We start from the raw sequence: 14303 nt of genomic DNA on the forward strand, positions 1-14303 counted from the left end.
CCTCTTGCGACGCAAATTTCACGGTCTAGCAGTAGACGTTGGTCGCCTTCGATGACGCCTTCTACGTCAGCGGGTGTTTCGGTGCTCACCGAAATAACAATGCTTACGACGAAACTGTGGCGTGACAGGGCCCTGGCGCGGTCGCGGAGGGGGTCCTTGACGGCGTGCGACGGCGGCGTAGGTCATTGCTTGCGGCTCGGGCTGCGGAGATTCAGGGGCTACTCCAAGTTGTTGTTGGAGTTCCTCACGCACGACATCGGCAATCGAAGCCACCTGAGGCTGTGATGATGGGAACAGCTTTTGTAGCTCCTCCCGCACGACAGCTCGGATAGTCTCGCGCAGGTCGTCGGTGGCCAGTGACTGAAGTCCGGCGTAGTTTGTCGCGTTCGTGCGGCGGTCGAATTGCCGGTTTCGCATCTCGAGTGTCTTCTCGATGCTGGTTGCCTCGCGAAGGAACTCTTCTACGGTCTTCGGTGGGATTCGTACCATTGCGCCGAAAAGTTCTTCCTTCACACCACGCATGAGAAGGCGGACTTTCTTCTCCTCGGGCATATCCGGGTCGGCGTGGCGGAAGAGACGCTTCATTTCCTCCGTGAAGATGGCAACGTTCTCGTTCGGTAGTTGCACTCGGGCGTCCAGCATGGCTTCGGCCCTTTCCTTGCGCACGACGCTTGTAAAGGTGCGCATGAAGCCGGTACGGAACAGGTCCCATGTTGTCAATGTCGACTCCCTGTTCTCGAACCACGTTCTGGCGGCGTCTTCTAGGGCGAAGTATACGTGCCGCAACTTGTCGTCGGAGTCCCAGTTGTTGAAAGTCGCGATTCGCTCGTACGTCTCCAGCCAGTATTCCGGGTCCTCAGTTGCTGCTCCATGGAAAGTTGGTGGGTCCCGAGGTTGCTGTAGGATAACGGGGGACACTGGGGCAGCCATTTGGGTTGTCTTGATCACTATCTTCTTTGTCGTTTCAGGCAGAAGTCCGTGCTCTGGGGGCAGTCTTTGCAGTCTGCGGCTAGCACGCTGGTCTTCGGCGATGTTAGTTTTGTCCTCGGGCTTTGGGCTTGGATCGCGACTTTGCGGGGGCGTTCGGTACATGAACGCACTAGCACCTCCACCAGATGTCACGTGGTGGTGACGTTAAGAACACAGTAGCAATACTGTGATAGACAAAACTAACTTTTATTGGGCGAACCTGTGCCCACAAAAGAGGCTACACTTATAGCACAACGATAGCGGCGAACACGGTCGGCGATCGTCGAAAATCTGATCAGCGGGTCAAGCGCGTCGGCTTTTATAGATCAGTCGTCGAATGTTCCAGATTAACTGATGGGACCCGCGTGTCTTCCACAAAGTTCTACACCATTCGTGTCACGCGATGAAATCTGATAACACAAGGTTCGGCGACAACAGACACGTGGATAGAAGCGTCGATAACTTTCCAGAAACGTCGGATACATGCAGGCGCGTCCCTCGCTCTGCGATTACAGTTGTTAAGCGGCGAAACGTGGTTGCCCGATAAAGATAAGTACACGTGTCAATATTTATGAATAGGCTTCAAGGTTGTCTCATGACGCTGCCTCCTAGTGTATTCCTTCTTAAAGTACATGATCTACTGACCGTGGCCACTCTCTGTTACTACTGTTTTCAATGTCAAAAAACTAAATTCCGCATATAAATGGCTGCAAGCTTGTGAGTTGGTATAGCTACTTGGGGAAAACATGCTCGTGTTTCAGTTAGGCCGATGAGCGCGTAAACGCTGTGCATATACTCTCGCTCGCGGTTAGTACTGCCGCTACGTGCGCAATCTTCACTCGTTTCCTCATACCTCTTTGCTGTCTCGACTTTCTGGAAGTTACCGTATCTGTTATTTATGCCTACACAGTGGTCAGTAGCCCCAATATCGAGCAGAATCTCGATAAACGAAATTGCCCTGTAAATGGAGCAGCAAATTCTCCAGCACGGGGTAAACCGATCTGATAGCATTACTGAAAATGAAACTGAGCACCTTATTTCAGTGGCATCACAGCAGGCATTGCTGTTTGGGGCCTCTCTTTTGCGGGTTTTCTCGCCAGTTCTATACGTTACCGCCAAGTCGGCTTTTGCTGGCTTTTGTTAGCGTCGTGGTTACTGTTACTTTACCATGGGCTCTAACGTGGCCATGGCTTGTTCTGTTTTCTTTGTAGTGGCAATATCGGCGAGCTAAGAGTTGGCTTAGCGCTTCCGACAACAGCACAGAAACCCGCGCCTAATCCGCTCACGCTTGAGATGAAGATTGAAGTAAGCGACGGCTCAAAATTTATTGCTCCACTAAAATGGCAATTTCTTTTCTTGATAAATGACTGTGTCTTTTCTTTCTGTAATTATGTTCTGTGCTGCTAGCTGTAGCCTGTGACTGCGTGCAAGCATAACATTTGTAAGAAGCAGCGTTTTTATCAAATCTGCCAAAGTATTATCGGCTGTTGACAATAAAGTATATCACATGCACATTTCAAAAGAGTATCGTGCGTACACTTGAGCTCAGTCTCTCGGTGAATAAAATTCCTAATAATGGAACTTATTTTCCTGGTCCCTTGAGGTTCTGTTCACCGAGTTTAATATATATATATATATATATATATATATATATATATATATATATATATATATATATATATATATATATATATATATATATATATATATATATATATGTGTGTGTGTGTGTGTGTGTGTGTGTGTGTGTGTGTGTGTGTATCGGTGTGGGTGTGTGTAAAGAAGAGAACACTGTATGTAGTACTAGCTCCAAGGAACCCCCGTAAGGCGAGTGCTCGTTTCGGTTTCAAGGAACATGCGCGCTCCAAGCAGTTGCCGGACATCGTCGCTTATACTTTTATTTCAATTTTCGTGAATTTTAAATTGGGCGAAACGCGGGACATGGTTGTCTTCGCGGCGTCCTTCGATCTTACCTCCACTCACCCTTGCCACTCGCTCAGCGATGTCACATCGCGCTTGGTCATCTGCTTCGGTTGTCGTCCCAAGTATGAAGATGGGAAAGATAAGACAGAGGAGCTTGATCAGGCGTTCAACGAACGGAAGGCGCAGGAAACCAGGTCAACGAAGCGTTAGACGACGATGGCTAAATCGCGGCATCACATGTGTTGCGCGGCTCTGTGGTGTTCTGGAATTCCAGTTCCCCGAAGTTTTTCGGGCTTCCCAATGAGAGCAGGCAAGCAGAAGTATTCCGCTTTATTTTCTGAGCAGGTATTCACTTTGCACGAGTAAACCAGTTCTGTGCAAGCGTGAGTGGACTGACATAAGAGCAGTGTCGCTCGGCCCATTCGTGATGACGGCAGCCTATTTGTACTGAAGCGATTGATTGCGTGTTTGTTTTATTGCTCAGTTATATATATATATATATATATATATATATATATATATATATATATATATATATATATATATATATTTTCCGTGTTCCTACTTTGTTTTGTCCGTGTTCCTGCCATTTGTTTATTTCCTGTTTTCTTTCCTATTTATTTGTTTTCTATCTTATTCTCCTCTTTTCCTTCCCTCCTCTCGAAAGAGTAGGCAGGCGTTGTGCTCCTTTCGGTGGCAGTTGTGAGCTTCTTGTCACCCTGTTTCCCCTGTATGATTTTATGTTTCCATATAATAATAATAATAATAATAATAATAATAATAATAATAATAATAATAATAATAATAATAATAATAATAATAATAATAATAATAATAATCTTGCTTTAGGCCCAGCTTCGGTGTGCGCAAGTTATTGAGCACCTGTATTATAGACGAGGCGCAATGTTATTGGTTTTGCCAGCAAAATGTATTTAATAATACCAATAATACAAGTATAGACTAGTTAATGCTAATTAAGTACGAATTGGTAATCCCTTTTGCGATGGAGAGTGCTATTAAACTTTTTTTTTAATGAATGGTTGGTTGCTTGCGTTGATGTTGTGCCAAATAATGTCCGGATATTTGCTGTGGTTTTCTGTACATATGACGCAAAGTATGACGACAGGCAGATTATATGTGCTTGTAAGTGCTATAGAAATAAGCTCCCTCATTCGGCATGTAGTTAAAATAATGAGAGCATTATAGGCTACTACATGTTCATGCAGATTCATGCAGTTTAAAATTCTGTGGGTCCTTACTTCTCACACTGTCAATGAAATACATGCACTCTACCTTCTTTCTGTAAGCCGCAAAACGGGTAGCCGTCATGACGTATGTGATAGTCAAGTTTCGTGTGACCATCCCGTGATGGTTAATTTTCGCATTGGTCTCGATCTTCTGGAATCTATGTTCATTCATTTTGTACAAATTTCAGTTGTGAATGAAAATAGCTTCTGCAGATCGACACTTTAGCTCTGCGTGGAGGTCAGTCCTTTTCCAGGACAGAATGTGTGAATGAAAACAAAAACGCTCCACTTTTGCTTGTGTTGAGTTTTGGCTGACTGAGAAATCGGCCATCTTTAGTTGATCCATTTCACGAGACACGAACAAAATTATCGATTGATGGTGCCAGGAAGTTATTTCCTTTATATTACCCCCTCTATATCTATGGACTAGTTGAGCTGTAGCCCTAAACTTAAACACAAGTTAGAAATTTCAAAGCGACTACTTTCACGAAATGTAATCAGTAGCTGCGAATATTGGTAAATAACGACGGTTTGCTATATAAGTATTTTTAACTATGATTGCTTGGCAATGGTGCGTTCAAGCCCTGTCCCCGTGCTTTAGAAAATGGATCGAAGCTTCCAAGGTAAACTCGGCAGCAAAAAAGTGCTTCGTAAACACGCCACACTTCAGCGGGTTCTGGTCCGCGATTTAGCTGATCTCGCCGCGCGGATAGTGGACCTGCAAGGGAGCGCAAACACAGCCCGCATGTATGCGAAGTGGGAAAGGAGGGCATCGCGGCAAACATTCTCCTCCCAGCTGCGCACCCTCTCCCTCTACCTTCCGACCTCATCAGTGACGTCATGGAGGTATTGTTTTGTTTGTGAAATATTTCCAGTTGGATATCCGGCAACCGCCAGTGGTGGGAGCGGCGCTGCCGCCACTGGCGGTTAAGTTGAGAAGACGACTCTATTGTTGCGCCCATTTACTTGTCATAATTAGTTAGTTCACAATGAAGTTGTAAACGTCACAGAATTCCCGTCTGCTGTCAATACATGGGCACCTACGGAGGGAGTGTGGTTGCAGAAGACGGCTTAACTCCTGTTTAACGAAACAATCCCGAAACGAATTACATGACAATTTGCCGCTACGACTCTGTAACATTACGCCTTGTTTAATTTACTTTTTGTAATTACGCAGTTCACATTGAAGTTGTAAATAATGTGGAAATCCCGTCTGCTGTCAATACATGAACTTCTACGGGAGGGAAACGAACAGCCCCATGTTTCTCCGGTAAAATAAAATTCAAGGCCTTCCAAGCTTCATGCAGCTATAACTGGGAAGTATGCTCAATCGCAAATTAACAACAAACGTGTTTGTTTCGTGCGCTCCTTTGTACTGCACCCCGGTCAACATATATCGTCGCTCGCATCGAGGCTCGGTTTAATGGCCACCTGCGTCTAAACGGCGCTCCGTTGCAGCTGCGTCGACAACACCTGCGTTTTTAGAGCGTCGTCGTAAAAGAGCCATTGGTGGTGCGTCACAGCGACCACAAGGTCATCATCACTTCCGTGACAAGATAAAGATAAAATACAGAGAAAAGATACAACAAATGGTTTTGTATTTCTTTGTACTTCGCGCAAATGACATATACATTATTATATGTACAGCTACATACCAGCAAAAGTCTATACCAACATAATTTGTACCACCATAGCCGCTTCGCTGGTCAACCACCTTCACAGGGTGAAATGGCTCCTCAATTTTTTTAGTGACCACAGTTTGATTCTCTGTGCAACCACTGCTAGAGAAAGGCTACGTTGAGAGCTCCCAAAAAGGTTCCAGTGTGCGATGGGTTTCACGCAGTCCGGATGTATTTAGTTCCTTCTCGTAAATGCGATGTTTTGCTGAGCAGGGTGTACAAACAGGCTCGAATCATTTCCTTTCAAGTTTACAGCTGAGAGCCCGTCAGGGACGCTGCAGCTGAGCCTTTGCATGAGTCGCACGAGGATGTAGAACATGTCCATGTGGGCCAGCTTCTCTCCGGGGCAGATGCGGGGGCCCATGCCGAAGGTGATCAGTGGACCGGCGTCCGTGCGCACTTTTCCCGTCACAGGATCAAGGAACCGCTCGGGCCGGAACTCTTCGGGCTTTTCCCAGTTGCTGGGGTCGTGATGCACTCCGTAGATGTTGTACATAAGGGCCGTGTCCTTGGGTATGTCCCACTTTCCTGCGGAAAACGAGCATGCTTGGGTACATACGCAGCCGTTTGCTGTTTCATGTCTTGACAAGAGTGTGCACAAGGTGCGCGCGTAATATGGGGCCGGATTCAGGAACTGTCTTGTTCGCAAGTGCTCTCTGCCATTTGCCGGTGGATTCTGCTGCTAATATGTCCAGCATCAGGATTGATTAGCGTTTCCTCTCGCGAACAGTTCTGGCATTAGAGATCTTTGTGAGTACGGGCCCTGGTTATTAGGCTAAGGGGCTGTTTTCGCGCGTCTTCCTATTACTTTGTGTCCTGTGCTTACGGAAAACCGTCGCCGGGTCCTCACTTAATAGCACGGGAGGCGGATTGCCCCGAGATTCAGCTGTTTGACTTTCGGGCGGGCTACGCTTCGCGGTCTGCCCGCATGTAGGGCGCCGGCCGGCCTTCACGCAGATTGCGTCCTCCGCAGTGGGGTGGGGAGGGGGTGGGGAGTGGAAGTGAGCGTAAGCACAGGAAAGGACCGTACCGACTCGTAAGCTCATGCGAATAGAGGCGGCGATGCTGAACGACGAAAAAGGGAACTTTTGCGCCAACACTCTCTTTGTCATCGGTATGCCTTGACTATCTGATTCATGTGATAGCGCCTAAAGGGCATGCATTCATGGTGCCACGAAGCAAAATGAGTTTACTGCTCTGACTATGGAGGTTGATGGATTTGGTACTTCTACCCATTTTTTTACCTCTCTTTCCTCCCTAACCCACTTTTCCGTTCCCACATCGTATGGTAGCTAACCGCACGCCCCTATGGTTAACATTCCCGCCGCCTTCTTTGTGCTTTATTTATTTCTCACTCTCTTTCTGCTCTGTTTGCAATAGACTTTGTCACTATAGCGAATGTTTGCTGCTATAGCATTGAGCCTCACTTAGTGTTCCAAATGTTTTTCAGCCATAAGGGCGGGCAACACTGAGCTGTTCATGCACAAGAAAGTGGCCCACGCGAGTAAGCTCCGACCAAGGGAGTTATGTTAGCGGTGACGAACGCAAGCTGCAAGAAGCTCTCTCGAAATACGGCCCCTATTCACAACAAATTTCTCAGATAAAACTGCTCGTACGTGCATTGCCAGACAGTCACGATGTCGGGCACATCATTAGCGAAGGCGGCTGTACAATTTCAAGCGGCAATGGCGTACGAAAAAGTTTCTGAATTCAGCGCCAGAAGCTTTGAGAGCGCAGCTGCCGAGTCTGGAAATAGATATCTACGTTCCGTGAAAGTTAAAGGGCAAGGGAAAACTACTAATATGGGGCTCAGACAGACAGACAATTAACTTTTATTCAGGTCCTGAGGGACTAGCCGGCGGAGACCCGTTGGGGCCCCCGGCTCGCCGCTGGCTGCTCCCATGTCGGAATCGGGAGGCCAAGCCTCTCCGCTCTTTCACGGGACCTCTGGACGGCCATGGACTGGAGCTTGAGTTGCGTACTAGATATGGCCTCGTCGCAGTCCCGTTCGCTGGTGAGGGACGTATCCCGTAACGCAGGACACTGCCAGAGCCTATGAGGTAGAGTGCTAACCTGCCCACAATCCGGGCCCTGTGGGTCAATTTCTGGATAAATCCTGCTTAAGAAACCTCGCGAGGGATATGACCTCGTCTGAAGCATCCTAAGCGTGATCGATTGAGATCTGCATAGATTTGGGTGGGGAGGCGGGAAGTGCCTGCGTTCCTCTTTATAGTGGGAGACGATCTCATGAAAGGTTAATAAGGGGTCGCTGTTATATTTTTTGTTATATATTATTTCAGTGGCTCGCGATTATATTGAAGTGAGCACTCACCGACTCGGGTGTTCGTAGTTGTGTTGTGCGGTAGGCCGACAGGTGCCGCGGGATGCATCCGTAGCGTCTCTAACAGGCAGGCCACGGTGAAGGGAAGCTTCTCGCGGTCACCGTGCACGGGCGGCACGTTCCCTTGGCACAGAAACGTGAAACAGGTTGTTTGTAAACGAATGTGCGAATCCGTAAGAAAGAAAAAGAAAAAATGAACAGGCGAATCACTATGAGAAGACGTAGGTGGCTAGCTACGCTGGTGGCCGTGTCGAAAGTAAGAGCTCGAGAAGCTCGACGTACCATTTAACCGAAATAAAGCCGCACTAAATATTACGAACAAATATGCCTATATGCCAACGTATTTGCACTGATATACAGGTTTTTTTTTTAGCTGAACAAAATTTTTAGAGTAACAGAAGTATAAATCACAGTAACGTTATGTTTACCATACGAGTGTATGGATTGGCAGTCTCTAGCTGCAGAGCAATTTCCGCAATTACATGCGTAATTAGCGAAGTTACGGTAATAAATTTTCTAATTATCAACAATAGTTGGGTACAGGAAAAGAGTACCTTGGGGTCCGCCCTCGACACAATCTACCCCAAGGATTACATTTTAAATACCGGATTTCATGTGGGAGCTACGCGAACAACTAGTACCCCTTGGCCGGCTCCTTGAAATCGAAACTGGCTGGAAAAAGTTTGTGCGTATCGTCGATGCCACCTCCCCGCCCGCCTTTCGTCACGTCTCTGAGGTCACCGCCGGTCCCGCCCGCGAGCAGCTTGCTGTCTGCGGCGTTGGCCTAGTGCTTCAATGCCGGCGGGCCGCCAAATTTACTGAAATGGCATTTCATAGGTGGAAGTGGACGCCTGCCACCTAACAGAATGACGAAGTAAGTTCCACTCTTCCTACTATTCATAAATGACATTTCGTCAGCAATTCAACACGTGTCATTACATTTATATGCGGACGACTTAAAGCTATTTAAGACTGTCAACAGTGTTCACGACTGCATTGAACTTCAAGAATACATTCTCTCACTCTGAAACTGGTACAAAGGCAATAAACTACTCTTAAATGCTTCCAAAGCTATGGTATTAAGTTAGGCGCGGAAGACAACACACCATGTCTAGCTTTCATGCACCCTTCGGGATACTCCACTGCCCAGGGCAGGTGAAATGAAAGATCTTGGTGTGTACTTCCACATAACACTATGCTTCTCTTCACACGCTAGATATGCTTAATAGGCGCCCTTCGCACTTTTGACATTGTTTGTCGTATATCGCATGACTTCCACTCCCATGCTGCCTTTATGAAATTCTATTCTACTGTGTGTCTTCCACTACTAGAGTATGGCCCTGTTGTTCGGGCGGAACGCGTAGATTTAATTCTGACCACGTTGAACATGTTCAGAATGAATTGATAACTATTTTCAAGCACCGCTTTTGCCATCCTGGACACCACAGCCCACCTGTCTAAATTATACTCAACTCACACCTCTAAAATCAAGATGCAATATATCAGACCTCTGTTTTTCTATAAGGTGGTCCATGACATTATACATCGTCCAAGGATTCTTGATCATGTGGAATTTTCCGTATCGCAGAATTATACCCGGCAGCATACCACATTTTCTGTGCGGCCTTGTTGCATTAAAGGCTATCCTACGGCTTGACTCCGAAAAAGATGTAATAGATATTCTGCTTTCATTGACATATTTCAAAGTTAATTTCCTGTGTTTTGTATATATGTAGAGAATCATGTTGTATGATTACCTCCATATAACGCTCACTTTCTCATTTCCTGCTTCCCTATTCCTTTCTCTATCTCCCATGGTTTTGTCTACCACTTTGTCTTCTCTGTACAATTTGTCTCACGTATTACATTTTAAGTGCACCAGTAGCTGTTCCTTGGCACCAAAATAAACGTATCATTGATTGACTGGTTTACTTAATTATTTATTTTTTTTACGCCACAGAATGAACGTAGTGAAACGCGAGGTGAAAAATTGTACCTGAAGTATAATGTGGCAATTGACTGTAACTACTTTCACCATTTTGGCAGCAGCGAAAATAAATTAATAAAATAAAATAAAGTAAAGCAATTTATAAGTGGTGCAAGACCCCTCTTACCGATATTTTCTTCAATTTCTTTTTGAATTCTAGCCTGGATGCCTGGTTCTTTCGCCATCCGCAGCAGGAGCCACTGAAGTGTACCAGTTGATGTGTCAACTCCAGCTAGGAGGAACATATATACGTCTGCTACAGGAAGACTGTTCCATTTTTTTGCACACAAATCGAGAGCACAGTTCAGTTAAAGAAAATAGAAACAAATTAGAAGTCACATTCGAATGCTTTAAAACGAGACAACAACCAAACCTCCATGCAAACAAACACGAACGTATGATGCCTGTTACAATAGTTACAACTATAATGCAAACTTCAACTCGATCGTACTTTACTGCATCACTCACTACGTACCTATAAAAACAAAGTGCCCTTCAAAAAATATTCCATGAATCACGTGACAAGTTATTAAAGCAAAGCGACGTTTGCAAATGTTACGTAGGGCAATAAAACAAAAGGCGGGGGATAATCGAGAATACGGAAATTAGCGGACAGCATCGCAGAATTAAAACTTGAAGCTAAACTTGCTAAACAGCACTACTTCGATGTAACACTACCAAATTTTCTTTTTAATAATCTCCAGAGGCTCTGGAATTATTTTCCTGTCAATAAAAATGCTACATCACGTCCTCTTCCCGAAGAAAAAACTGATAAGGCTAACGTATATAACGATGTTGTTCGGTCATTGTTTGCTATAGATTATAATATTATTCGTGCAATGATAGCGCAACATTGCACGAAAATCGATAAACTAGACATTACGGACACCGGTATTTTAAATATACTGTATTTTCAATCTACACTGACAGAATATGGATGCGAAAATGACACGTTTAAATATTTTTTCTTCCCGCTCGCAGTAGCAGAGTCGAACCAACTTGATGCTGCTATCACCAACATTGAATCATTATCTAAATTTATTTCATAAATAGAAAAAAAATGTGTGTGTGTAAGAGTACTTATGCATGCAGTGGCATCAGCACAGAGTGCTTTGTTCAATAGGAAATTTTAATAAACCTTCTCATTTACGACAGTTTATTCGTTTGCCATAATGATTCTCAAAGGCTCGAAGTTTAAGTTCTGTTACTTCTGTTCTATTGCTTGCACCGTTATTCTCCTTGGCCATTTCTCGCAAAGCTTCTTGTCCTTCTCTTTTTTTGGTATTCCATTTGATCTTAACATTGTATCACTTGTATAGTATGTATAACTTGCACTGCTTATGTAATTTTTTTCTATAACCTGCACTTTGTTTGCCTTGCACGGTATAGATGAATTATTGTACTGCCCAACTGCCATGCTCTCGAAGGAGAGCAGCAGTATTGAAAATAAATAAATAAATAAATAAATAAATAAATAAATAAATAAATAAATAAATAAATAAATAAATTTGAGAATAATGTTCCAAGGCTATCTGAGATGTGGGCCTTTTCAAGCTACCCCATAGAGAATCTTTCTTCTCTCGTCTCTATGTGCCTACGGAAAACACAAACGTATGTCGTGCTGCACTGAATTGTTGACGCCGATGTTTAACTTAGCCTTGGCAGGGGTTGCGGTTGTCGCCAAGCATCGGTGTTTGTCATGCGATCAGTGGACTGAGAGCTTTTAAGAAGAGTGATGCCCTTTGTTAACTCGTCTTTCAATTTGCTCCAATGAGTTTGGAAATGTAGCTCATCCGCAGGTTCGAGCAGAACGAGCGTTGGCTGCTCGCCATCTATCTGGCGTCGACGGTTTTCAGAAATTGAATTAAAGAAAAAGAAAGTTGGGCATAATTTCTCTGAAAACAGGTATCAAGGCTAACAAATATCGCAGTTATTTTCGTGCCAGATGACTCATAAGGTAGCAAATGAACTACAGGTGAAAGGCAGATTTAAATGTATTTAATTGTGGCTTTCTTGACGCTTGTATAGTATGTCAAGCAATGTTTGCTGACTGGGTGTGTAATGTAGCCTTCAATAACATGATAAGGCCAGTGAAACAGTGGTTGTGTCACTATACCGTTTTTTTTAGAATTAACAAATATTAAAAAATTGCGTGTGGCGTATAGCCCAAACTTAAACCTTGAGGTTGATTACTCAAACTGACGGACATTATTGCGTAGGAATATAAAATGCATAGCTTAATCATTAAACAATCGCTAATGAACTGTTTAACTAATTGCTTTAGGGACCATATCCCAATGTATGAGTTAGTCAGTGGTTTCTCAAAGCACTCTATCTTGAAAGAAAGTTTCAAACTCGCACCAATATTGAAATAGGCCCTTTCAAACTTGCAGTAAAATTGCACTGTCGTTTCATTTTTATAATTTTAAAACATAACGACTTATGGAATGAATCACAAGGATGTCTGGAACATCAATAAATTTTGTAAACTTTGGGATTACACACCTCGAAATTGGTGTCATCCTCACACTTCCTTCAAAGTGGATATGTCTTGCCATCTCGCCGGCTACATTTCGTAAATTGCAATATGTGTGCCGCAGTGCAATTAGCCCGAAGGTTAATCAGCACCATTTTGGTATATAGTTGACTACACATCTAAATTTCCTGCGCAAATAATCTCTGCCTTTCAAGCAATCCAGCTCTTTGAGTAGCATTGGGCTACATGCTACAGGCGATGTTTAAGTTAAACCTTAAAGAAGGACACCTCATGTATCGGACTCCGAAGCTTGTTCTTAATTAGTCGTCCGATCGCATGGACGCGAAAATGGCCAATATTTGTTTGATGCTGTATTCGCGAAGACGTCCTTTTTTGCCCGTCTGTATTGGAAAAGGAACCTAGTAGGACAACTTAACGGTGAATAAGGCGAGCTGGAGAAAGTGAGAAAGGGAGGGAGAGCGAGAGGAAGGAAAATACGACGGGAAATAAAGATTAACGGGCATAGAAACCTTTTGTTTGCTACCCTACATTCGGGGATGAGCAAGAAGAAATAGAAAAGCGAAGAGGAAGACGAAGAAAGAAATCACAAATTTGAAAGAAAACGTGAGTGTTTCAGTTGTTTAACCCCACAAACCTCGAACACCATTCCACGTCAAAGAAAATTGAAACAACCTTCTCACGCTTATTTCTGGCCTCGCAGAGTATGCTGGTATGAAGAAACCAGTGAAGTTCTAATTGAGTAAAATTATTTGATATGGTAATTACTTAATTAGTAATTCATTTGCTGAACTATCCACAACGGAACATTACCTCCAGAATATCAGAAAGGCTAGTATGGGCTGTACATTGGGCTTACAGCACTAAATCAGATGTTCCAGGCCTCAGATTCAGCGTATGAAAAATGATACGTTGGCCTTTGTGGGGTTAAGAAAGTCAACTGAACGTAAGGGTTTAGTAGTGACCTCATGGCTTCCTGGTGCGACGATCGTCAATCTGGCCTTCTAAGATCGTCTGCTCCGAAAGCAGCTGCTTGTTGAGAGTTAAGGACCACATCTGTGTTCTTTTACGAGCATAACGGCAAATAACGGACTGAATAACTTCCCCGTTACTGCAGTAGTCACAGGCACACACTGTCCCTCAATTCGACGCGACATCCGAGAGAGTTCATTAAAGCTACATGAAGCCACCGTCGGTAGGTCACAGTTGCCCCCGTTCGAGATACTCCCGATGGGAGACGGAGCTGGAGAAGTGGGCTCAGACAGCACAGAAGGGTCTAGTCAAAACTTGCCGAGTTTTACGTGGACCACGTTGCATTAGGCGCGAACATGAAAAGTTTTGCCGCTGCATCAGCTGTTGATAACGGAACTCAATCTTCACGAGCAGACCGAGCAGCTGCAATGGCATGTTCGGCGTTGCCCGCGATGCCACAGCAGTTTAGAAGCCGCTGAATGGTGATGCCATGTTTACACACCATCTAAGAACTATTTAACTATTTGTTCGCTTAGTCACGCATGGTTCACTTAAAGCAGAGTTGGCACATCTGCACGGTTACCATAAATTATATTGAGAGAGAGAGAGAGAGAGAGAGAGAGAGAGAGAGAGAGAGAGAGAGAGAGAGAGAGAGAGAGGTACTATACTGAGAAACGGCTCTTGTGTAGCC

At 44.5% G+C, this 14303-nt stretch overlaps 1 protein-coding gene across 3 annotated transcripts in view; it reads right to left on the reverse strand.

Moving 5' to 3' along the window:
- Window positions 1-5758: 5758 nt before the first annotated feature.
- Window positions 5759-14303, reverse strand: part of LOC135910800 (steroid 17-alpha-hydroxylase/17,20 lyase-like) — a 74871-nt gene continuing 66326 nt past the window's right edge. For all 3 annotated transcript variants that reach the window (XM_070535616.1, XM_070535619.1, XM_065443204.1), the window contains exons 8-10: window positions 10274-10378; window positions 8151-8282; window positions 5759-6346 (exon numbers count right to left, since the gene is read on the reverse strand). In XM_070535616.1, the coding sequence (XP_070391717.1) occupies window positions 5994-6346; window positions 8151-8282; window positions 10274-10378 (590 nt within the window). In that variant the 3' untranslated portion in view covers window positions 5759-5993. The remainder of the gene's footprint in view (window positions 6347-8150; window positions 8283-10273; window positions 10379-14303) is intronic.

The sequence above is a fragment of the Dermacentor albipictus genome, chromosome 1 (genome assembly GCF_038994185.2).
Source record: "Dermacentor albipictus isolate Rhodes 1998 colony chromosome 1, USDA_Dalb.pri_finalv2, whole genome shotgun sequence".
NCBI classification, from domain to species: domain Eukaryota; kingdom Metazoa; phylum Arthropoda; class Arachnida; order Ixodida; family Ixodidae; genus Dermacentor; species Dermacentor albipictus.